General features: G+C 40.8%; 1 protein-coding gene and 1 long non-coding RNA gene across 3 annotated transcripts in view; one reads left to right on the plus strand and one right to left on the minus strand.

The window, feature by feature from the left end:
- The window catches only part of LOC115896941, a 38602-nt gene extending 17524 nt beyond the window's left edge, over window positions 1-21078 (plus strand). The window contains exons 2-4 of the long non-coding RNA XR_004056882.1: window positions 11459-11563; window positions 13720-13860; window positions 20027-21078. This is a non-coding gene — a long non-coding RNA (uncharacterized LOC115896941). The remainder of the gene's footprint in view (window positions 1-11458; window positions 11564-13719; window positions 13861-20026) is intronic.
- On the minus strand, window positions 152-24029 carry RSPH3 (radial spoke head 3). 2 transcript variants are annotated; one of them, XM_030929112.1, is made up of 8 exons: window positions 23289-24029; window positions 17131-17218; window positions 9521-9662; window positions 6901-7046; window positions 5734-5937; window positions 4016-4178; window positions 1180-1266; window positions 152-769 (listed from the first exon to the last, which is right to left on the minus strand). In XM_030929112.1, exons 1-8 carry the CDS (start codon window positions 23402-23404, stop codon window positions 459-461), a joined length of 1257 nt encoding a protein of 418 aa, XP_030784972.1. In that variant the 5' UTR covers window positions 23405-24029; the 3' UTR covers window positions 152-458. The 2 variants fall into 2 exon arrangements, with proteins under 2 accessions (XP_030784972.1, XP_010379830.1); XM_010381528.2 differs by having other exon boundaries at window positions 282-769; window positions 23050-23733.
- Between the last annotated feature and the right edge of the window lie 1753 nt (window positions 24030-25782).

Genomic DNA, 25782 nt, shown 5'->3' on the forward strand with positions numbered 1-25782 from the left:
GGATTACAGGTGTGAGTCACCACGCCTGGCTAGGCATTCTCTCTTATAGTAGGTGAAATAGTTTTCCTATAGAGAAGAAAAGCTAAATGGCTGACAGCACTGATATTGAACATTAAATATCATACGTACTAAAAAAAACTAACCTGTAAAATTAGAAAGACTAAGGAAAAATATATTTGCTGGTTACATATAATGGTAATAGAAAGCTAGTAATTAAATATAATTCTCATTAGAATTACAATATAGCCTTTGAATATTCTATTAAATAAATGAATTCAATTAGTTTCATTTTCAAATTAGTTTTATTTTATCACATTTGATTGGCCCAGTCCATTAGACAAAAAGACATATTGACTAAATACAACATAATTTCTATAACCTGAGGGGACTCGCACATCATTACCTGATTGCTTGCTGATTTGGCTGTTGATTGGTTTCATGACTTTGAAGCTCCCCTCCTATGACAATTCTTCCTCCTCTAAGGAATTCCTCATTGCTGTTTCTTCATCCTGCTCTAACAGCTCTGTCTCTTCCATAAACTTCCTTTCCTGGGATGACCTTCTGTCATATGTTGTTCTTTGTAGGTAGTCTCCATCTAAAAGCAGCCCCTGTGTCTGTGACACGCTCTGCTCCGGGAATTCAGAGGCCTCCAGTGACTCTGTCACTGCTCCAGGACCACCAGGCTCATCCTCTGGTTCTGGAGACTGATGTGTGTCTTCCTTATGCTCATACATATACAGTCTCTTTTCAACCACTTCACGGATCAACACTGAAAAGTTAAGTGTCCAGACATCATTATGATTTTCATATTATGGTATATTTTAGGAGTTATAATGCTGACTTACAGATGATTACAAAACCTTCACGAAGCCTCATCCCTTTCCTATGTCATAACCTTTTTTTTGAAGTCAGCATACTTAACTTCACACTTAATGCATTAAATATAAATTATACTGTTTTAACAGAATATCATTTATGAAGTAATGACAGAAGATATTAATAGATATCAAATTATAAAAGAGTCAAAAATAATATTGAGGGTAAAAATTTGCACTTCTATTAATACAATTGATATACTGAAAGTTTAAGTATTAGAACTGTAAAATTAACCTTTCAATTATTCAATTTATTCTTTCTACTAAAAATTTTAGAGATCAATTTTTGGATAAAATAACTTACTGTCAAGCACTGTTCTTCCCACCATACTATATTCCATGGTTTTTTCAACTTCATTCATTAGCCATGGAAGAAATCCTATCTCAATATCTGTAATAAAAGAATCCATTGATTTTTATGTATCATCAGAGGAATAATGTGCTTTTCTCCTAATGTAATAGACTCATCAACATTAGTTTCTTAATAAAAAGTGTTAAGTAGACTCATACAGCATAACTTTTGCCATATTCCTTATATATGTTCTGGTCAGTTTCCCTTCTGTTGCATAAGTGATTTTTTTTTTTTTTTTTTTTTTTGAGAGTCTCGCTCTGTCGCCCAGGCTGGAGTGCAGTGGCATAATCTCTGCTCACTGTAACCTCTGCTTCCCAGGTTCAAGTGATTCCTCTGCCTCAGCCTTCTGAGTAGCTGGGACTACAGGCGCACGCCACTACGCCTGGCTAATTTTTGTATTTTTAGTAGAGACGGGGTTTCACCATGTTGGCCAGGATGGTCTCAATCTCCCGACCTCGTGACTCACTTGCCTCGGCCTCCCAAAGTGCTAGGATTACAGTTGTGAGCCACCGCACCTGTCCCAATATTTAAGAACTATGAGGCCTTCCTTGGAGTCAAGGCATTTGGAGTTTCCTTCATAGGTGCAATCTGAGATGGATCAGGGAGGAAGGGGGAGGATGTGGGTTTGGGAGAACTCCAATCCAAATGCAATGCAAATCTGGAATTGAGCAATGCCAGTAAAAGAAAGTCTTTACCTGAAGCCCAGAGCCTAATGGAAGGAAGCTGATCAGACTCAGAGAATGCAGGTGAGAGGGCATTTGAGGAGGCAGCCATCTAGAAATAGGTCAGAAACTAGGTGTTTCCATCAGTATTAAGTTTGTTCAAACTGAAATCTACTGTGTAAGCATTTTAAAAATATGGTCTATTACAATATACATTTTAAAGTTTCAAAACAGTATTTTTTGGGGCAGGCATCTAATTTTATTTTTCAATAGGATGAAATGGAGAATGTGATAGAATATTATATTCACTACTATAAATAATTGTAATCTCAGGTATGAATTTCATTTGCAAGCTTTTAAATGATCTATAACTTACATTTTGGCAATCTGTGATAGAAAAAAGGCTACTGGTCTCTCTGGCTAACAGAGTCCAAGCTAGAGCCCAGGACAGCAGGATGGTAGCTGAGAATGAACACTGGACTTGGAGTCTGAGTTCCAAGTCAGTTTGAGGCCTAATATTTCCACTGCCTGAGGAGTTGGGAGCAAGGCATTTAACTTCTCTGAGCTTCAGTTTCTATTTCTGAAAAAATGGGAATTCTATCTGACCTGTCTATCCTACAGGGTTATTGGGAGTATCAAATGATATCACCTATGAAAAATACTATGTATATTAATAATATTTGTCTGTGATCTCACCTCTTTGTATTGAATTGAATATGTAATCAGTGAAAATTAACATTACTAACATGTGTCCCAAATACTACTGCCCAACAAAATAGGACCTGTACACCAAGCACGGTGGATGTAAGTGCTTTTCACCCTGAGGAAGGTGGGTGGTGGTGAGGACATGCAACTCTTCCTTTCCACTGGCTGAGCAGCTAGGAACGCGGACTTTGAGGGGATACAGACAGACAGCTATCAGGCTATTGGTTCCCTAATGGCAGAGATCAGGGATCCTTCTTTTTCTCCAATACCAAACACTGCCTGGAACAGGGTAAGAGCCTAATTAAATGAATAAATGACCTTGATAGCTGCCCTCAAAGGGTTTTTTTTTTTTTTTTTTGAGATGGAGTCTCGCTCTGCCGCCCAGGCTGGAGTGCAGTGGCCGGATCTCAGCTCACTGCAAGCTCCTGCCTCCCGGGTTTACGCCATTCTCCTGCCTCAGCCTCCCGAGTAGCTGGGACTACAGGCACCCACTACATCGCCCGGCTAGTTTTTTGTATTTTTTAGTAGAGACGGGGTTTCACCGTGTTCGCCAGGATGGTCTCGATCTCCTGACCTCGCGATCCGCCCGTCTCGGCCTCCCACAGTGCTAGGATTACAGGCTTGAGCCACCGCGCCCGGCCTCTCAAAGGGTTTTTGATTGGAATAAGTCAGCTGAGAAAAAGTTAATAACAACTACTTACGCATACATAGGACTTTACAGTTTACACAGTTTCATATATTTTATGACTTAACTCCTAAATAATCCTCATTTCACGTTGGGCACAGTGCCTCACGCCTATAATCCCAGCCCTTTGGGAGGCCAGTTGGGGCAGGCGGATCACTTGAGGTCAGGACCACCCTGGTCAACATGGCAAAACCCCATCTCTACTAAAAAACACAAAAATTAGCTGGGCGTGGTAGCAGGTGCCTGTAATCCCAGCTACTCGGGAGGCTGAGGCAGGGAGAATTGTTTGAACTTGGGAGGCGGAGGTTGCAGTGAGCCAAGATCGTGCCACTGTACTCCAGCCTGGGCAAAAGAGTGAGACTCCATCTCAAAAAAAAAAAAAAAAAAAAAAAAAAAAAAAAAAAAAAAAAAAAATTCCTCATTTCACACATGAAGAAACTGGAGGTCATCAAGCTAGCTAATGATAAAGCTGCAACCCAAACTCAGGTTTTCAATACCAAGTCCATATTTCTTTCTATTATACAAATGTTGCTTCTCAATAAACAAACAATAATATCCTTAAATCAAGATCTTCAAAATACACATCTCATTAACAACTGTACTTAATTTAAACAACTAAAATTGACTTTGTATCAGAAAGATTCCAATTCAAAATAAAAATGTACATAACATAAATTTGAACCATTAAGAGGATGCTTATTACAACAGAATTAATCTAACAAAAATATCTACAAACCTCTTTCAATGGGATCATAAAAGTAGCCACCATCCCTGAGGCTGCTAAAAACAGACGGGAGAAGGTCAGCCAGGTAACGCTGTGCAAATGCTCGGGCAGCGATTTTTTGTGATGTCTCATTGTGCTTGTGCACTATTTCCCACTGCTGTTTCTTACGCCGTTCCTGCCAAAACAACATAGGTGGTTATTTAGTTCTTATGCCCTCCCCAAGTACTGAATCTAGTGAAGTTAATAAGTAGAAGAATCCAGACTTATCAAAAAATGGGCAGTGAGGTGTCTATCTATTAAAGGTCCATATTTTTCATCAAAATTTTAATGAATTTCAACAGCTAGTGGGTACTGAATTCAGGAAGTTATAAAAGATGGAATTTAAGGTAAAAATCTCACTATTCATTTCAAGTAAAATAATTTCAAGACATACATGCTTGACAGTATAGATGGTAGCAAAAAGATAATCACCACTATATGTATTTTAAAATAATATTATCATGAAATATTACTGGTAAGAAAAATTACCAGTGGGCCAGTGAATGAGTTCATTTGTAACAATTCCCTGAATTTGTAAAGCTGAATGGTTCTGAAGATTATGAAAGCCTCTTATTTTTTGCTGTTGCTTCCTTTAGACCATGTAATATTTACAAAGCTGATGAATCCTGTTCTCTACTCTCATGTGGAAGTGGGAGCATTAATATATTTTCTAATGAAATCTATATTTAAACTCTAAACAAATATAAATCTAGGTGATTCCTGTATCCAGCTTTCCATAATATATTTCCAAATAGTGAATAAACAAATATTTTTTGATAAAGATTTCATGACTCATTTCAACAGTTTATTTTGCCACAATTTATATTTGTAAATAAAGTCTTACTTTTGCACAATCCTTATTGTAAGCCCTATGCTCTTTACACAACTAAGTATTCATCTTGGAATTAAAGTCCATTTGATAGGTATTGAGTAGGATTTCCCAACAATTACGCTATTTTTCATAGCATAGTAAGTTAGGCCCCTTGGGAATTTTTTCTGAACTGTTTCAGGTATTAAGATACTACTTTATAATTGTTCATCAGTATACAACAAAGGGTGACAGTTATTGCCAGAACCAGAAAGACTATCTATTCTAGTGCTTCCTAACTGTAGGCTACTGGCACATTTAAAAAAACTGGATTGTAAACCTTTCCTTATTGAAGATTCTAAAAATCCTGAATCTGAAAAATACTCTATAAGAACCCACATCAGTCTGGTGTGTCACTAAGGGTATAAAGAAGGGCCTGGTCACGGAGAAAAAGAATCAGAATTCTATCCAGATGCCCTGCTTCTTACTCAGTCTCTCTCCAATACACTCACTTTTTCCTTCCTTCCATCTTTCTGCCACTGACTTACGGCAAACCAACATATGTCTTTCTTTCTTTAGGCCTGCTGATATTTAAGAGAGTCTTCAACTGGGACACGTGTAACTTAGGAACTTTCATTTTATTTAGAAACTTTTGGAAACTCACTTTAGGTATATTTATGTAAGCTGGAGTTTAAAAGATGGAATTCAGTCCACGAAAGATCTCTGATCTATAGAAGAGACCTGAGCAAAAATATTATAGATCTTTTTCTAATACATTCCCAAAGATCTTTAGTTTTATGATATATCATCACATGTAATTTTGAACATAATATGCTAACTAGCCAAAAGACTGCCTAAGAAAGAAAAATACAATTATATATACTTTTTCTTCTCGGTGTCGCCTCTCTTGCTCTTCAAGTCGTTGAACTTCAGCACGTTCACTATTCCGTAGTTCTTCATACTCACGCTGACTGGCCCGCAGGTTAGCCAGCTCTTCTTCTTCCATTACTTCCAGAAGAGACTGCTCAATTATCTTCCCCACCAAAACTTCTAACACTGGTTTAACTTCAAGATCAAAGTCAAAGAGCTTAAACATACAAAATAAAGCAGACTTAAAATTTTAATTACGAATCGAATGCTCAACAAAAATATAATGAATAGCAATAACAAGATATTATTTATTAAGTGTCTCCTGTGTGCCAGACACTGTGCTGGTGCTTAATTTATGGTTTCTAATCCTCAAAATCAACATTTTGTTTACAGGCAAAAATCTGTTAAGTCAGTTATGAAAAAAATGTATGCATTCATCAAAATGAACCCTGACACTGAAGAGAAATATCCTTGTCTGTCTTATTCTCTGCCTTCTCTGTTTGATTTTTATTTATTTTTAAATAACAGTTTGATGAACGAAGGAACAAGAATAATAGATATTTTGGTGATTCATTGCTAGGATTTCTAGGCAAATATAACTTTCAGATAGCTTCTGAAGATTTATTTTATTTCCCAATTTCAATGACAGTTCTTTCAAGTTCCCACAAGTGTTAAAACTCATTTAGGTCATTATGAACATAATCATTGCCTTCTCTTCTTCAATTTCATAAACAGGCCCATTTATGCATTCCACATAGATAGAAAAATGTAATTATTAAATTTTTTTTTAAATGAGAGAGTATCTTTACAAAAGTTATATAATCCACAAGCAACTAATTGTGGAATCTTTTATACCAGGGATATTATTTTTCCTTACTTAGTACAAATCTATCTTATATACATACATTAAGCAAGCATATAAACAAACAAAAATCAAATGTGGAAATATTCTAAAAATATTTTAAATAATTTTGTTTTTAATTGGCAAAGAAATCAGAACATGGTATTTTAAAACATTTCTGAGTACTATATGATAAAACCATTATAGATAATATCTGGAAAGAAATCCAAGAAGTCGAATCTGATTGTGAAGTGGCTCTTGTTCATATTAAGCATTATCTACACCTAACTTTACCTCATTTATAAAGATCATAGAGGGAACCCACAGGATATACTGTACCTCTCCTTCTAGTATTTGGGTGGCCACATCTTTGCCAGTTTTGGCAGGAATAAAGAGTGGTGTTGGTGGTCTGTCCAAAAATGCGTCTGTTTGGCATTCCATATCAACTTCTATTATGCGATCAGCAATTTCTTCAAGGTATAATTCTAAGAAGAATCATCATATACATTGAGTTTAAAATTCTGGTCTAAGGCCACGCACAGTAGTTCATGCCCATAATCCCAGTACTTTAGGAGGCCGAGGAGGGTGCATTACTTGAGGCCAGGGGTTTGAGACCAGCCTGTCCAACACGGCGAAACCCCATCTCTACAAAAAATACAAAAATTAGCTGGGTGTGGTGGTGTGTACCTGTGGTCCCAGTCACTTGGGAGGCTGAGGTGGGAGAATTGCTTGAACCTGGGAGGTGGAGGTTGCAGTGATCCAAGATCGTGTCACCGTACTGCAGCCTGGGCAACACAATGAGACTCTGTCTCAAAGAAAAAAAATTCTGGTCTATTTCAAGCATATATGCGTATTTGAAATTTTAGCTCCTTCAAAACATATTTAAATGAACCAGAAAATAAGTATTAGAATAAAAGTGTTCAAATGTGGGGGTTACTTCACATACTGAACTAAGAGTTTTTAAATATTTGGAAGACCATAGATAGAGTTAGTCAGGCTAGAACATGTACTGAATGTCTAGAAAGCACTGAGCTTTGTATTTGAAAATGGAACTGAAGAAGAACATGAGACCGTAGATGTGTATAAGATGCAGAGTACAACAGTCGATAAAAAGTCAGTAATACATATATATATATTTGAGTCCTAAGATAGTAAACATATAAAGATTTGAAAATTCCTGGATATTTAAAAAATCATGTACCAAGTCACCAGGTTATTTGATGTTATCTCTACACTACAGATCATAAACAGATGTATGAAAACAAATTTCATGTTAGGAGTAATTTATATGAGGCAAGGGTAATGTGCTATCAAGCAGAGAACATGAGCACTAGAGTCAGATGTTGGGCACGGGACTTGGCCAAGTCATGTCCTCTCTGGGCCTCAGTTTCCTCATCTGGAAAATGGGCTATAACTACCTGTCACAAAGAATCTTTGTAATAATGAAGGAAATACACAGATAAAGGACCTGGTTCAGTCTCTGAGGAAATATCCAAAAAAAGCTGGCTGCTATTATATCACTTAATATTCTGATGGTATAAAGAAACATGAAAACTTAGCTCTTTGGCTAATGACAGCCATACACACATTCTAGACTTGGCCTAAAGGCAAGTGTTAAAGCATGGAATGGTCCCTTTTGCCTTTACCATGCAGAAATAATCCTGAAGGATCCACTCACCATCTTGGAAGGGTACAAAGTGAACCTTAAGTAGTTACAGTGGTCCAAGGAAAACACCAAGCACTGTCTGATGACCAAGATTCTGTCAACAATACAGCTAGACCCTATAGGACTAGGTAAGCCTCTACAGCTGAGGACAGCAAGACAAGCACGCAAATCCTGACACCTTCCTCAGGGGTGCCTATGTGGCCCTGGGGAATATGCACAGCGACAGAACCAGAGGACAGAGGAGGCTGGTGTGAGAGGCAGATGACTCAGATAGGAGTGGGTTTATTCCTCTCAAAAGACAAAATGACAAAGTAGAATTATATTGCGCTCCTTTCCTATAAGTCCTAATGAAAAGAACAGTGATTCATGTTGGGCTATGAGAAAGAATCCCAGTTTGAGAACAGAATATGTGGAAAAGGGCTCCTAAGACAGAATTTGTTTGGTCACAAAATTCTTTTATTTATTTATTTGTTGCCCAGGCTGAGTGCAGTGGTGTGATCATAGCTTACTGCAGCCTTGAAATCCTGGGCACATATAATCCTCCTGCCTCAGCCTACTGGGTAGTTGGAATTACAGGCGTGCACCACCATGCTCAACCAATTTTAAAATTTTTTTGTAGAGATAGGGTCTTGGTATGTTGCCCTGGCTGGTCTCGAACCCCTGGGCTCAAGTGATCCTCCTGCCTTGCCTCCCAAAGTGCTGGGATTACAGATGTGAGCCACTATGCTTGGCCAAAATTCTTTTTGTTTTCGAACCCCATCCCACTTCCAGTCATATCCAGTAAGATAATAGTATACAGTCTATGTCTTTCTTTCTCTCTCTCTCTCTCTCTTTTTTTTTTTTTGGAGATGGACTTTAGCTCTTGTCGCCCAGGCTGGAGTGCAATGGTGCGATCTTGGCTCACTGCAACCTCCGCCTCCCGGGTTCAAGCGATTCTCCTGCCTCAGCCTCCTGAGTAGCTGGGATTACAGGCGACTGCCACCATGCCCAGCTAAGTTTTTGTATTTTTAGTAGAGACGGGGTATTTCACCCCATTGGCCAGGCTGGTTTCGAACTCCTGACCTCAGGCGATCTGCCCGCCTCAGCCTCCCCAAGTGCTGGGATTACAGGCGTGAGCCAGCACACCCAGCCTAGTCTATGTATTTCTTTAATAAATGAACTTCCCTACCATGTTACTGGGGAAGTATCAGATAGCACAGGAGAGGCATAAATAATACAAAGGCCAAACACAAATGAACTGACAGACAACTGAGTAAACCAAGAGGATACAATGCCAAGGGCACAGTCACACACCTGTTTGCACATCAACATGCTTTCTGCCTTCCACAGGTTCAGGTGTTTGTGGTCTGAGCTGCTCTTGGGCTTGTTTTCTGGCAAGAGCCCTCTTCTTAGCCTCCCGTTGTCTCTGAAGCTCTAGAGAATCAGGCTGTCCGAGCTAACAGTGACAGAAAATACTTCTAGAATTTAGAAAATATTTATTAAAGCATACAAGAACTGCCATTCCAAAAGCAATTCCTGGGTAGTATAGAGGCATTTATCATAATGTTTCCTGATTATCAGTAACTTCATTAAAATTGCATTAGTACTTTGTCAGATAATTACCAAGATGTTTGACAAAGCATAAAAGTAACTTCAAAGTATGACTGTTAACTGGAATACATGGGTGCACAATCGTATCTATATATTTAGAAAAACAATAAAAACATTTCCTTTTTAATTTATTCATTGACCTGCTGATCATTCAGGAGCATGCTGTTTAATTTCTATGTATTTTTGTAGCTTCCAAGGTTCCTCTTATTACTGATTTCTAGTTTTACTTCATTGTGATCAGCAAAGATACTTGATAGGATTTCTACTTTTTTGAATTTGTGCAGACATGTTTTGTGGTCTAAGATATGGTCTATTCTGAAGAATGATCCATGTGCTGAAGAAAAAAAATGTGTACTCTGCAGAGGATGGATAAAATGTTCTATGGATATCAGTTAGTCCTAATAGGTCTAGTGTGAAGTTTAACACCAATTTTCTTTTCTTTCTCTCTCTTTTTGTTCCTTTCTGTTTGGATTATCTACTCATTACTGAGAATGGGTTGTTGAAATCTCCTACTATTATTGCATTGCAGTCTATCTCTCCCTTTAGATCTATTCATGTTTGCTTTACATAATTGGGAGCTCTGGTGTTGGGTGCATATTTATCATTGTTACATCTTCTGGCTGAACGGATCACTTTATGATTACAGAGTGACTATATTTCTTTTTACAGTCTTTGATTTGTAGTTTATCTGATATAAGTATACTCATAGCCTTTTTTGGTTTCTAGATGCATGGAAAATCTTTTACCATCCCTTTACTTTCAGTCTATGTGTGTCTCTGTAGGTGAAGTGGGTTTCTTGTAGGAGCATACAGTTGGGTCTCGTTTCTTATCCAATCAGCTATTCTATGCCTTTTAATTGGAGAATCGAGTCCTCTTACATTCAGTGTTATTATTGATAAAGCAAGGACTTCCTACTACCATTTTGTTGCTTATTTTCTGGTTGCTTTGTATCTCCTTCCTTCTTTATTGTCTTTCTTTGTGTTAAGTGACTTTATCTGGTAGTATATTTTATTTTGTTGCTTTTAATTTTTGGTAAATCCATTACAGATTTTTGCATTGTGGTTACCATCAGGCTTACAAAAAACATAGATATAGCAAGTTGTTTGCAGAGATGACAACTTATCTTAGATCACAAAGAACAGAAGCAAAGAAAAAATATTCTACACTTTAACTCCATCCCCCTACATACTAACTTTCAGTTGCCTCATTGCACTTTTTTTTTTTTTTTTTTTTTTTGAGACCAAGTCTGCACTGTCGCCCAGGCTGGAGTGCAGTGGTGCGATTACCTACCTCTTAACAGGTTGCTACAGCTATTACTGTTTTTGATAGTTGTCTTTTGGGCCTCATAGTAGAATTATGAGTGGATTGCATACTACAGTTATAGTATGAGAGTATTCTAGGTTTGTCTATGTACTTAATTTAACCAGTAAGTTTCATACCTTCAAATGTTTTCTTTTGGCACATTAGTGTTTTTTTGTTGTTGTTCAGGCTGAAGAATTCCCTTTAACATTTCTTGTAAGATGAGCGTGGTGGTGCTGAATTTGCTCAGCTCTTACTTGTCTAGGAAAGACTATCTCTCCTTCATATTTGAGGGATAACTTTGTGGATACAATATTCTTAGATGATTTTCTTTTCTTTCAGCACTTTGAAAATGTCACCCCAGTCCCTCCTGGTCATCTTACTCCCTCCTGGCCTGTACAGTTTCCATTGAGAAGTCTGCTGCCAGATGGATTGGAGATGCTTCATGTATGTTATTTGCTTCTTTTCTCTTGCTGCCTTTGGGATTCTTTTTTTGTCCTTGACCTTTGAGAACTTGATTATTCTATGGGGTATTATTTGGGGTGAAACTGTTCGGTATTCTCTGACCTTCCTGTACTGGATATCTATCTCTTTCTCAAGTTTTGGAAAGTTTTCTGTTAGTATTTCTTAAAACAAGCTTCCTACTCCTTACTCTTACTCAATTCCCTCTTGAACACAGGTAATTCTTAGCTTTGATCTTTTGGGGTAATTTTCTATATCTTGTAAACAGTCTTTGTTTTTTCTCATTCTTTTCTCTCCTCAGACTGTGTATTTTCAAATAGTCTGTCTTTGTCTTCATGTTCACTGATTCTTTCCTCTGCTTGATTCATTCTGTTGTTAAAAGCCTCTAATACATTTTTCAGTTCAACAAATGTATTACTCAGCTCCAAGATTTCTGCTTGATTTTTACAAATTATTTCAATTTCCTTGTTAAATTTCTCTAACAAATTTCTAAATTGCTTTTCTGTGTTATCTTAGATGTCACCGAATTTCCTTAAGACTGCTATTTAGAATTTTTGGTCAGAGAGCTCACATCCTGCCATCTCATTAGGGCCAGTTACTGATTCCTTGCTTTGTCCCTTCAGGTAGGTAGGTCATGGTTCCTCGTTTGCTATTGTTTCATGTGGATATATGTCTATGTCTCTGCACTGAAGGATTATTTAGTCCAGTCTTCTCTGTCTGGCTTGTTTTTGCTTTTTATTGGATATATTTTCTTAGAAATCCTTTTTTTTTCCCCCCTTTTTTGAGATAGAGTCTCACTCTGTCACCCTGGCTGGAGTGCACTGGTGTGATCTTGGCTCACTGCAACCTCTGCCTCCTGGGTTCAAGCGATTCTCCTGACTCAGCCTCTCAAGTAGCTGGGCTTACAGGTGCCTGCCACCACACCTGGCTAATTTTTGTATTTTCAGTAGACAGGGGGCTTCATCATATTGGTCAGGCTGGTCTCGAACTGATGACCTCAAGCGATCTGCCTGCCTCGGCCTCCCAAAGTGCTGGGATTACAGGCATGAGACACTGCGCCCTGCCAGAGATCCTTTATCACTAGATTGCTGCCTCCTTTTTGGCTCTAGGTGGTGCCTTAAGGCCAGGTTCACCCTGCCTGATGATCACAGCACTGCCCGTCCTGAATAGGGGAGGTCCCAAAGGGGATACACGGTAGTAGGACTGGCTAGGTGTCTATGCCCAGGGGACTGGTACAATGTTATCTCCTACAATGTGGTGCTGCTGAACAGCCACTCTCATTTGGTGTTTCCTTTGGTTGAGTTATACAGCAGAGTGGCCAGGGCTGGGGATGGTAGTCTCACCTCCCCATTTTGTCTTTGGCTGTACTCAGGGGTATTTCTCTTTTCAGGAACACATGATGCTTCTTGTGGGTTGAATTTCCTGCCAGGGAACCCAACATGGTAGGGAAACTGGTTGTCCACCTTGATCTTTTCCAGTGCAGAAATCACAAGTTAGAGATAAATCCTTGTGATGGTTAATACTGAGTGTCAACTTGACTGTATTGAAGGATACCAAGTACTGATCCTAGGTGTGTCTCAGGGTGTTGCCAAAAGAGACTATCATCTGAGTCAGTAGGCTTGGAAAGGCAGACCCACCCTTAACCTGGGTGGGCACAATCTAATCAGCTGCCAGAGTGGCTAGAATATAAGCAGACAGAAAAATGTGAAAAGAGACTGGCCTAGCCTCCCAGCCTACATCTTTCTCCTGTGCTGGATGCTTCCTGCCCTCGATCATTGAACTCCAAGTTCTTCATTTTTGGAACCTGGACTACCTCTCCTTGCTCCTCAGCCTGCAGATGGCCTATTGCGGGACCTTGTGATTGTGTGAGTTAATACTTAATAAATTCTACTGCATATATATATCTGTTCCATTAGTTCTGTCCCTCTAGAGAACCCTAATACAATCCTCCACATCCTTAGTGCCAGGCAGACTAGAAGGAGAGATACTGTAGACATGAACGTCTGATTCTCCTACCATCTCCTTGGAGCTTTTTCACTTTTCTGTAGCCCTGGGAAGTGCCTCCTCCTTCTACTTGACATCTAGAATATTGCTGGTGGTAATCTCCGCACTGTACATTTGTTCTTGATTTTCTTTTGCAGGGGAGTGAAGCTAGCCTGCTTCTATGCTGCCATTTTGGAACTCCTGAAAAATATTTTCACTGGATTAGAATTAGAGCTTGATAGTTCTTTCCTTTAAGGACTTGGAAAATATTGTGCCACTTTCTTGTCTCCATGTTTCAGGTAAGAAATCCACTGCCATTTAAATCATCGTTCTCCTTTAGCTAACGTGTAATTTCTTTCTGGCTGATTTCAAAATGTTTTGTTTTTAATTTTCAAAAGTTTGATCTTGATTTGTCTCGGGTAGATTCCTCTGGGTTTATCCTCTTCGGGGGAGTCACTTGGTTTCTTGGATCTGCAGGCCTTTTGCCTACAGATCCAAGATTTCCATCTCCTAGTTTTCCTCCTCTCCTTCTAGGATTCCAGCAACATGAATGTAAATCTTTGTGATTGTTCTTCAGCTTTCTCAGGCTTTTTATTTATTTATTTGGTCTATTTTCTCTCTGTTCAGCTGGATAACTTCCATTCTTCATTGATTTTTCTTCAAGTTCATTGATTGTTTCCTATGTCATTTCCAATGTACTACTGAGTCCATCCAGTGAGTTTTTTATTTTAGTTATTGTATTTTTCAGTTCTATAAGTTTCCATTTGGTTCACTTTTGTATCTTGTATTTCTTTGCTAAGATTTTTTGTTTGTTTGTTTCAAGAGTGTCTATAATTGTCCACTTTTCATTGAAACATGTTTGATTGTTGCTTTAAAATCTTTGTCAGGTAATTCCCACATCTGAGTCATCCTTGGTTTTGTCATTTCTTGATTGTCTTTTCTTGTGCAAGTTGTGACTGTCCTGATTCTTGTATGATGAGTGATTTTGGTTTGTATCCTGGCTATTTTGGGTATTATATTTTACAACTTTGGATATTTAATTTTTCAGTAGAAAGTCACCCTTTTTGTTTAGTGCACAAGCCTGCATGGGGTTAGAAGTTCAACTTCCTGCTGGGCCCCACTGACACCACCTCAACAAAAGCAGAAGGTCAACCTGTACCAACACATCGGTGCCAGGTGGGGGTGGTAGTTCAGCTCCTTTCTAGGCTCTGTTGACACTGGTGGTGGCGTCTGGAGAGTGCAGCATTGACTAGCACTGCCTCATACCACCTTGTTACTGCCAGATAGGACTGCAATTCAGCTACTCACTGGATTTACTGGCACCACCACAGAAAGAGTGGGGCACTGACTTGTGCCATCTCCTACTACCTCACTGGCACTGGGTGAAGGTGAAAGTCCAGCTTCCTGCTCCACCCTTGTTGATACCACCTCAGTGGGAGAAGCAGGGAATCCCTGGAGGTTCTAATGCAGGAGATCCAGGATAGGGTTGAAGCGTATATACGTACATATATATATATACACACACATATATATAGATAGATATATTTAATAAGTTAACCATTGCTTCAGACTAATAGATGTTCCCCAACTTATGTGGTTTATGACTTTTCAGCTTTATGATGATACAAAAGTATCCACAGAGAATGTACTTTGAATACTCAACTATTCTATTTTTCACCTTAATATTTAATAAATTATATGAGATATTCAACACTTTATTATAAAATAGCCTTTGTGTTAGATGATTTTTCCCAACCGTAGGCTAACGTAAGTGTTCTGAGCACTTATTTTTTTGAGACAGAGTCTCGTTCTGGAAACATACCTTAGGTGGATTATTCACATACCTCATTTGACATTCAACAACATTCTCTGTAATGTGGATTTGAATGCTATTATTCACCTTTAACTTCTTTTTAATCACTTATTTCTTGATACTCCCTGCCTCAGACTCTGATTCAGGCACACTGAGCTTCCCTCAATTCCTTAACATTCTAGGTTGTGTTTTTGTTTTTGTTTTTTGAGACAGGGTTTCCCTCTGTCACCCAGGCTGGAGTGCAGTGGTGTGATCACAGCTCACTGCAACTTTGTCCTCCTGGGTTCAATCAATCCTTCTGCCTCAGCCTCCCAAGTAGTTGGGACTGCAGGTGCATGCCACCATGCCCAGCTAATTTTTGGGGGTTTTTTTCTTTTCTTTTTTTTTTTTGTAGAGATAGGGTTTTGCCACTTTGCCCAGGCTGGTACCAAGCACCTGGGCTCAAGCGATCTGCCCACCTTGGCCTCCCAAAGTACTGGGATTACAGGTGTGAGCCACCATGCCTGGCCTCTGAGCATATTTAAGGTAGGCTATGCTATGCTCTGGTGTTTGGCAGGTTTGGTGTTTTAAATCCATTTTCAATGTTCATTGAGTTTATTGGGACATAACCTCATCCTAAGTAGAGGAGCATCTCTATCATCATCTTGTATTAGGCACTTTTTTTTTTTTTTTTTTTGAGACGGAGTCTCGCTCTGTCACCCGGGCGGGAGTGCAGTGGCTGGATCTCAGCTCACTGCAAGCTCTGCCTCCCGGGTTTACACCATTCTCCTGCCTCAGCCTCCCGAGTAGCTGGGACTACAGGCGCCCACCACCTCGCCCGGCTAGATTTTTCTATTTTTTAGTAGAGACGGGGTTTCACTGTGTTAGCCAGGATGGTCTCGATCTCCTGACCTCGTGATCCACCCGTCTCGGCCTCCCAAAGTGCTGGGATTACAGGCTTGAGCCACCGCGCCCGGCCGTATTAGGCACTTATATGTCATATACAGTTTAGAGATTCATCTGTATTTCATTTCTGTGCCAAGAACTCACCACCCTTAATATCATACCATGTCTTACTCATCTCTGTATCCTAGGTACCCATAACAAGACCTAAAAGTCAATAAATATTTGTTGAGTGATTAAAGAAGCAGAATTCAGACTTTTTGATTAAATAATGATAATTGTATTAGAATATGAGATAATCTAAACAAACCTAGATGCAATCAACAAGGGCTACTCAAAATGTGGGCCTCTGGCTAGTGTGTCTATAAACTATTTGAACTGGTTTGTAACAATTTAAATATAGAAATTGAGAGTAAAAGGTTTAGAAATGTTTAGAAGGGCAGAGTTCTGTTGAATCTAATGCAAAATTGGGGCTTTTTTTTTTTAGTTAATTCTTTTTTTGTGGTAAAATACACATAATGTAAAATTTATCACCTTAACCATTTTTAAGTATAAAATTCAGTGGTATTAATCACATTCACATTGTTCTATCACTGTCACCATCCTCTATCTCTGGAACTCTTTTCCCCTTGCAAAACCGAAACTCTACACTCATTAAACAATAACTCCTTCCCTGGCTCCCTCATCCCCCAGCTCCTGGAAACTCATTGGGCTTCCATTTGTATGTCTTTTTTAAAACTTCATTTTTATAGTAATTCATCTTTATTTTATGAATGTTTTAGTCTGCAATGGATTAGAAATTAACACAAAGAAACTGATCCTTCCCCACAGATAATGTGAGAACAGGGTGTTAGACTATTCAAACTTAACTTACCAGTGGCCCTGTCTGGAGTGCGTAAGTGTTGCCTCGAATTACCCTTCTGTCATACATTATGTTTCCATAACGCATAGGTTCTTCATCTCTGTAAAACAGAAAATTCTGTATAACCACTTTAATAGAGTATTGGTATCTATGAAGTAACTCATTTTCAATAGGATTTAGACTAAAATAAATATATTTTAAGAAAATAAATTTCTGTTTTAGTGTGGTCCATAAAATAAGGAGGTAAATGGATACAATTTATGTAATGCTTACTATATGCCAGGTCCTTCATGTACATTATTTATTTATTATTCACAATAAGCTGCCAAGTTGGGAATTATGATTCCTCTTTCAGAAGGGGAAACAGACTCAGGAATCTGCCCAAGGTCACTTTGCTAGTAAGTGGCAGGGCTAGATTTAGATTGTAAATCTGTATGACTTTAGTAAATATGAAAATGGCCCACTTGAAAAGGGGCCTTCTTTAAAGGACTGAAAAAAGCTTGATTCAAAGATTGAAAAGTTACACTAATAAAAAAATGAGGCTTAAAAATTAAGTCAATTTTCTAATTGCTCTTTAAACCCAAACATATTTTTTAAAGTTATTGTTTAAAATGTTAATAAAATGTTTCAGCCTGGCCAACATGGTGAAACATCATCTCTACTAAAAATACAAAATTAGCCAGACCTGGTGGCCTGCACCTGTAATCCCAGCTGCTCCGGTGCCTGAGGCATGATAATCGTTTCAGCTCAGGAGGCAGAGGTTGCCGTGAGCTGAGATCAGGCTACTGAACTCCAGCCTGGGAGACAGAGAGAGACTTTGTCTCAAAAAAAAATAGATAAATAGGCCGGGCGCGGTGGCTCAAGCCTGTAATCCCAGCACTTTGGGAGGCCGAGACGGGCGGATCACGAGGTCAGGAGATCGAGACCATCCTGGCTAACACAGTGAAACCCCGTCTCTACTAAAAAATACAAAAAACTAGCCGGGCGAGGTGGCGGGCGCCTGTAGTCCCAGCTACTCAGGAGGCTGAGGCGGGAGAATGGCGTGAACCCGGGAGGCGGAGCTTGCAGTGAGCTGAGATCCGGCCACTGCACTCCAGCCTGGGTGGCAGAGCGAGACTCTGTCTCAAAAAAAAAAAAAAAAAAAAAAATAGATAAATAAATAAAATAAAATATTGATTTCAGGGATCAGAATGATTGTTAGTAAAAAATACAAAAACACAGTTGATATTTTCTTTTTTTTTTTTTTTTTTTGAGACGGAGTCTCGCTGCTGTCGCCCAGGCTGGAGTGCAGTGGCTGGATCTCAGCTCACTGCAAGTTCCGCCTCCCGGGTTTACGCCATTCTCCCGCCTCAGCCTCCCGAGTAGCTGGGACTACAGGCGCCCGCCACCACGCCCGGCTAGTTTTTTGTATTTTTTAGTAGAGACGGGGTTTCACTGTGTTAGCCAGGATGGTCTCGATCTCCTGACCTCGTGATCCGCCCGTCTCAGCCTCCCAAAGTGCTGGGATTACAGGCTTGAGCCACCGCGCCCGGCCAACACAATTGATATTTTCATTCAAAGTTATTTAAAAGGTATATTGTTTATAGCTAAGAAACTAAACATTGCCCTACACCAACAACAGTATTCTATGGGAAATGATTCTGAGTGGGGTATAAGTTGCTTTTTTATCATATATTGAAGCCACTATTGAACATTCTAACATGTTTCATTGCTTGTATTAATTGATCTCTGGGCAGTGTTAAGCCCAGCTGGCCACTCCTTCACTGAAGCATTCTCTTTCCTAGGTCCTCTGTGTTACCACCATAATCTTCTGATTGTTTTTCTACTACTTCTCTAACGCCTTTTTCTTAGCCTTTGTTTGCAGTTCCTCCCATACTGGAGGATTTCCTCCAGGCTCAGCCTTCTCTTGTCCTTAATTGACCTCATCCATTTTCAAGACTTCAGTTATAATCCATATACCTAAAACTCCCAATTTTTTTTTTTTTTTTGAGACGGAGTCTCACTCTGTCACCCAGGCTGGAGTGCAGTGGTGCGATCTCGGCTCACTGCAAGCTCCATCTTCCGCGTTCACGCCATTCTCCTGCCTCAGCCTCCTGAGTAGCTGGGACTACAGGCACCCGGCACCACACCCGGCTAATTTTTTGTATTTTTAGTAGAGACAGGGTTTCACTGTGTTCGCCAGGATGGTCTCCATCTCCTGACCTCGTGATCCGCCCGTCTCGGCCTCCCAAAGTGCTGGGATTACAGGCGTGAACCACCGTGCCTGGCCAAAACTCCCAATTTTTATTTAGCCAAGAACTCTTCTCTCAACTCTAGGCATATCCAGTTGCCCAATGACATCTCACTATGTTATCTGGAAGGCAACCTCAAAATTGAACTAATTATTACTCTCCCATTCCAACTCATTACTTCTTCAGTGTTTCTTATTTCATTAAATGGTACTACTAACCACGTAGTTGGCTTAAAATAACACATTTATTCTCAGAATTCTGCAGTTCAGATGTTCAAAATGGGTGTCAACAGGGCTGCACTCCTCCTGGAGGTCCTGGGGAGAACGTTTCTTTGCCTTTTCCAGGCTCTAGAGACTGCCCTCATTCCCTGGCTTGTGGTTGCCCTCCAGTCAGCATTTGCATGATTCTGACCTTTGCTTCTAATGACACATCTCCTTCTATGACTCAGACTCCTGTGCCTTCTTCTTTCACTTGTTTTTTTTTTTTTTTTTTTTTTTTTTTTGAGACGCAGTCTTGCTCTGTCGCCCAGGTTAGAATGCAGTGGCACAATCTCAGCTCAATGCAAGCTTCGCCTCCTGGGTTCACACCATTCTCCTGCGTCAGCCTCCATTGTAGCTGAGACTACAGGCGCCCGCCACCATGCCCAGCTAATTTTTTTTTTTTTTGTATTTTTTTAGTAGAGACTGCGTTTCACCGCATTAGCCAGGATGGTCTCCATCTCCTGACCTCGTGATCCGCCCACCTCGGCCTCCCAGTGCTGGAATTCCAGGCGTGAGCCACCGCACCTGGCCTTCTTCTTTCACTCTGAAGACTCCATTGTGATTCTACTGGGTCCACCTGGATAAGCCAAGCTAATTTCCCATCACAAGATCTCCCATCTCAAGATCCTTAATGTAATCACATCTCAAAGTCCATTTTACCACATAGCATGTTCACACGTTCTGGGGACGAGGAAGAGGACATCTTTGGGGAATCATTATTCTGCCCACTATAGTGATTTTAAACCTTATTTGATCTGAGTTTTAAAAAAAATGTTCTAAGGTTTTAATTCATTTGCATTAAAATGTTATTTTATTAGAAGGGCTATACAGCCTTTACCAAAGGATTTGTAAGATGAGGATGTCATTATCACAATTGTCTTTTGACACATGCCTAAAGGTGAATTTAATGGTGTTTATGATCACCCAACTACCAAGAAATACATAAAAGATGTATTACATTCTCTTGTTTGTAAATGAGAAGACTAGTATTCAAATGTTCTCTTTCAGCTTTATAATCCTATGAAAAGGAGGAAGTTCTTGACTGACATTAGACTTGTGTTAAATTTCTAGACCCTTTCAAAGGAAAAATCAGATACTCCCATTTCTGTATAACTGACTTCTCATACCTAAGTAAAACTTCACAGCTTTCCAATTAAGTTTCATTTTCTGGTTTCAGCCCAGTTATATATACCCAATCAAGATAATCTGGCATCTTGACTCCCTTCAATCATTAGTTATCCATTCCAGCCATGAAAAACTGAAGATTTATCCAGTTCAACATAAAATTTTGAACAGGAAACAACTAAAGGGCATTCTAGCATAGAGACAGATTGACACAAAAGCATACTCTTTTTGGATATGGTCATCTAGTTACTCACCAGCAAGTACTGAAAGTACTGCTGTGGTTTGGATGTGGTTTGTCATCCCCACTAAAACTCACATGGAAATTTAATTTCCAATATGGCAGTGTTGGGAAGAGGGGCCTAGTGGGAGGTGTTTGGATCATGGGTAGATCCCTCATGAATAGCCTGGCACCAGTTCTCGCAGTAGTGAGGGAGCTCTTACTCTCAAGAGACTGGATTAAGTTCTCACAGGACTAGTTCCCGAAAGAGCAGGTTGTTACAAAATGAGGTACTTCCTCCTGCTTGGCCACTTCCCACGTATCTGCTTCCCCTTTGACCTTCTCCATCATGTTATGAAACAACAAGAAAAGCCCTCACTAGAAGGCAAGCAGATGCCAGCACCATCCTCTTGTACTTCTCAGTCTGCAGAGCTGTGAGCTAAATACATCTCTTTATATAGACTATCCAGTTTCAGATACTTTGTTGGAGCAACATGAAACGGAATAAGACAAATACTCTCCCGAACACTTTTTTTTTTTTTTTTTTTTTCTGACACAGAGTTTCACTTTGTTGCCCAGGCTGGAGTGCAGTGGCGTGATCTTGGCTCACTGCAACCTCTGCCTTCCGGGTTTAAGTGATCCTCCTGCCTCAGCCTCCGACGTACCTGAGATTACAGGCACATGCCACCATGCCCAGCTACTCTCCTGAACACTTAAAAAATATTTTATTCATAAGGATATCAGAGGAGAATATTATCCTTACCCATAAGCAAATTATGGATAAAATATCAGTATTTTATCCATCAGGATATCAATGATTATGATTTGTAAGATACTACTTTCTCAAAATTGAGATTTTTCTGTCTTGTGCATTACTCAGATATACTTAGCAACTAATCAACAGATTACTTCAATATACTAATCAACTATCAAAAAAGTTGTTCCTAATGAACCATCCTTGATTCTTGTTTCTAATTTGTTGGTCTGATTGGATAGTGATTTGTAAGCAACTACTTAAAGGCACCAGAAAGTGTTTTTGGAAGGATTAGAAAATTTTAAAATTGAATCCTTTTCTAACATAAATGATCACTCTTCAAATTTAAATTTTCTATTTTAGTTTTCTCACAGTGATAGACATCTCTTACAAAAGAATTTGTCAGAACAAGATAATTATGAATTTAGAAACAGTGTTTGAACCAAGCATCAATAATTACATTGTTGATGTTCAATCATCAATTCGACAATTCGTATTAAGTGCTTACTATGTACCAGGCATTGTACTAGGTGAATAAAAGATGCAAAGGTTCCTGTATCCATGGAACTTGCATTCCTGTAAAGGTCTGCTGAATTCAACATTTGAGGCTTACGGAAATAATTTTAGAGAACCGTTTAACTTTAAGAGAACTTTAAGAGCTTATATATATATATTTTTCTTTCCTATGTATGTTTGAATATTCGCAACTGTTCATCGATGTAAAAACACAATCTGCCGGCCAGGCACAGTGACTCACGCTTGTAATCCCAGCACTTTGGGAGGCTGAGGCGGGCGGATCACTTGAGGCCAAGAGTTTGAGACCAGCCTGGTCAACGTGGCAAAACCCTGTCTCTACTAAAAATACAAAAATTAGCCGGGCATGGTGACGGGCGCCTGTAGTCCCCGCTACTTGGGAGGCTGAGGCAGGAGAATCGTTTGAACCCTGGGCCAGGGGAGCGGGGGCGGGGTGGAGGTTGCAGTAAGCGGAGATCGCGTCATTGCGGTCCAGCCTGGGCGATAAGAGCAAAACTCCATCTCAAAACAACCACCACCACCACCAGTACCACAAAAAACCAATACGTGGTCCTGCATGGAAGAATAATCTTACTCCTGCTCAAAGCCTGCAGAAGAGATTTACTCGGCCATTTTGGATATGCTATTGTTGGATATCCTTGCACCGCAGTTCCCTCATCTGCATAACGGAGTTATAAAACCAACTTCACAGCACTGTGGATTAAGTAAGAAAACGTATTTGAATGCCCCCAGTAAGGTGCTCAGCACGTAGCTGGCCCTCAATACACACTGGTACAATTCAAACTTTGTGAAATGAGCCAATTCGTGTACCTGTTAAGGACCACGGCAGCAACTCAGTATCACTAAAAGTTAACTGGTGCCCAATCCATGCCCCTTCCTGCTTCACTCCTCCACACCACGGGAGATTCCTTAGGGCAGAACTTTTATTTCGGCAGAGTGCAGCCAAGGGAAGACAGCATAAGTAGCTTTTGCCAGGGCGAAGGGGCCAGACCCCGGCCCGGGGATGGGGTGCAAGTATGGACCACACAAGGGCTAGCCTGGTCACTCACGGCTGCGTCAGGCTGTCCCGGTAACGGCTGCGCTGGCAGGGCAGTGCTCGGGGCCGGCTGGTGTAGGTGTAGGTGCTCGGGGCCCGAGAGGTGCCATCAGTCAGCGCCGAAGTCATGTCTGGGGGCAGACTGCCTCCCTTTCGGTGGAGCTTGGCTTTGAAGCAGGTGGGCGCTAAGGTGTCGTGGGACCCGGAGAGATGTAAGTAGTGCCAAGGGCAAGGATTCCGCGACGCGAAGAGAAGCGACAACAAGGGAGGCGGGCGGGACCGGAGGTTACCAGCGTAGGAGGTGGGAGCTACACTGGGCGCGCTCCCAGCACCACAGACAGCAGCTGCAGCCGCCGCATCGGTTGCCCAGCAACCCGGGGCTCTGAGCTGGAAGTCCGGACACTTCCGGCCCGCGGGTTTCCGGGGAAGGACCGCGGCGCAAGGCTCTTCCGGCTCTTGACTCCGCCCAGCCGCGCCCCCCGGGTAGGTGCGCCTGCGCTTTGGGAGGCTCCTGGCTAGGCGGGCGGCCTTGGCTGACTTGACCGTCTTTCTTGAGGCCTGTGGGGCAATGGTGGCTGTCCTCGGCCCCGCTCTGGGATGTGGTTTTGAAGGGCTGGTGTTGGCGCCATTCTCGCAGGCCCATGTGCTCCTGCTCTTCCAGGGCGTCCTTAGCTGTTTCTCCTGCCGCGGCGCCGCAGCGCTCCCAGGCCGCCCCCGCGATGACAAACTCCTAGCAGCCAGGCTCCCTGCTCTGTTACGTGCCCGGGCAGGGAAGGGCTTCCTGATGTCTCCCGGCTCCTCCACTTCCCCCGCCCCAGGGGCGGGCTGCCGCCGCCCTCTGCCGCTGAGTCCGTGCAGTTCCTCACCTGCCTTCTCTGCTCACCGCTGTGTCCTTAGCAATCGGAGGACCCTTGGCACACGGAGCGACAAGGGCCGCCCCAACAGACATCTCATTTTGGGAAAGAAGTGGGCAATTTACTGAGTCTTAAAAAATATAAAGGAATAGTTCCCCTTCATCAGGCTCCCAGCTCTGAAGAATAAATCTAGTATCGCGGGGTGGGGCTGCGCTTAAAAACGCAGACGCTTTGTTTTTAGTATCGGTAACGTTAAAAATCTTGTATCTTGTGAGAGTGAATGTGTATTCCTCGTGATCAGTTATTTGCATTTGCAGTTACACCTTCATTCAGCTAATTGCTGTCTTGATTTGAATCCAGATTCTACAATGTACTAGCTCCGAAACCTCAGGCAAGTTAAATGTTTTTGTGCTTCATTTTCCTAATCCACAACGTGGCAATGGAAGAATTTATCTATTTAGGTTTTGTCTTGAGGATTAAAACCGTTAATACGTAGAGCTGTGCCTGGTAAATGGTAAGCCTTTATATTAAAATCTGGACCCAATCTCCACTTTGAAATCTATGACATAAAGCAGATGTAGGCATTCTATAAGTAACACCAACATAAAGGTATATGGTAAATTCTAGAGGCGAAAACACAAAAGATTTTAGGTCTGATCATTTAATTTTGAGGTAATTTCTGAAAGGGCTACAGGAGAAAGTGACATTTAAATTGTGTTTGATGAATGATAGTATTTTAACTGGCCAGCCTCTTGGGGGTCGTACATTCGGAATGGCTTGACCAAAGGCTCAAAAAGTGCAAGGTGTATTTGGAAAACTGTAAGTAAGACCTGTGTAGATGAGTTTTAGAAATATCTAGAGAAGGAAAGGCTGGCACCACATCGTGGAAACCATAAAAACTAGCATATTAATTAGAATGTTTTTTCCCTCAAGTAACAAAAAACCAATTCCAAGTGGCTGAAATAATAAAGACTGTCTCCCTCAGGTGACAGTCCTGAAATAATAAGGAATTCATTATTTTACACCCCCCAGGTTGGTTAACCTGGAGGTTAACTTGGGGGCTCAGCACATTATCAACAAGGCATTTTTTTCCCCTGCCTTTCCACTCTGTCACCTGGGTTGTTGGCTTCAACAAGGTAGTAATAGAAGTATCTTCTCTTTTGTCTTTATTGGAAGAGCAAAACCCCCTTGTGAACTCCCAACTGACCAGAATTACATCATATTGACTTAAGCTTAGGATCTGTATGTAAGACCACCATGTTTGAGTTAGACCAGCTAACCAGTCTTTCCGGGCCCTCAAGAAACGCTTGGCCAGGGAGGAGATGAATGAATTCTGTTAGAAGGATGTTGGGGCAGAATAGAATGGGTATTGAGTGGGTAACTGTCAGGCCTCTGAGCTAAAGCTAAGCCATCATATCCCCTGTGACCTGCATGTATATGCCCAGATGGCCTGAAGTAACTGAAGAATCACAAAAGAAGTGAAAATGACCCATTCCTGCCTTAACTGATGACATTCCACCACAAAAGAAGGGAAAATGGCCAGTCCTTGCCTTAAGTGATGACATTACCTTGTGAAATTACTTTTCCTAGCTCATGCTGGCTCAGAAAAGCTCCCCCACTGAGCACCTTGTGACCCCCCAACTCCTGCCCACC

This window comes from Rhinopithecus roxellana, chromosome 4 (genome assembly GCF_007565055.1).
Source record: "Rhinopithecus roxellana isolate Shanxi Qingling chromosome 4, ASM756505v1, whole genome shotgun sequence".
In the NCBI taxonomy this organism is placed as follows: Eukaryota; Metazoa; Chordata; class Mammalia; order Primates; family Cercopithecidae; genus Rhinopithecus; species Rhinopithecus roxellana.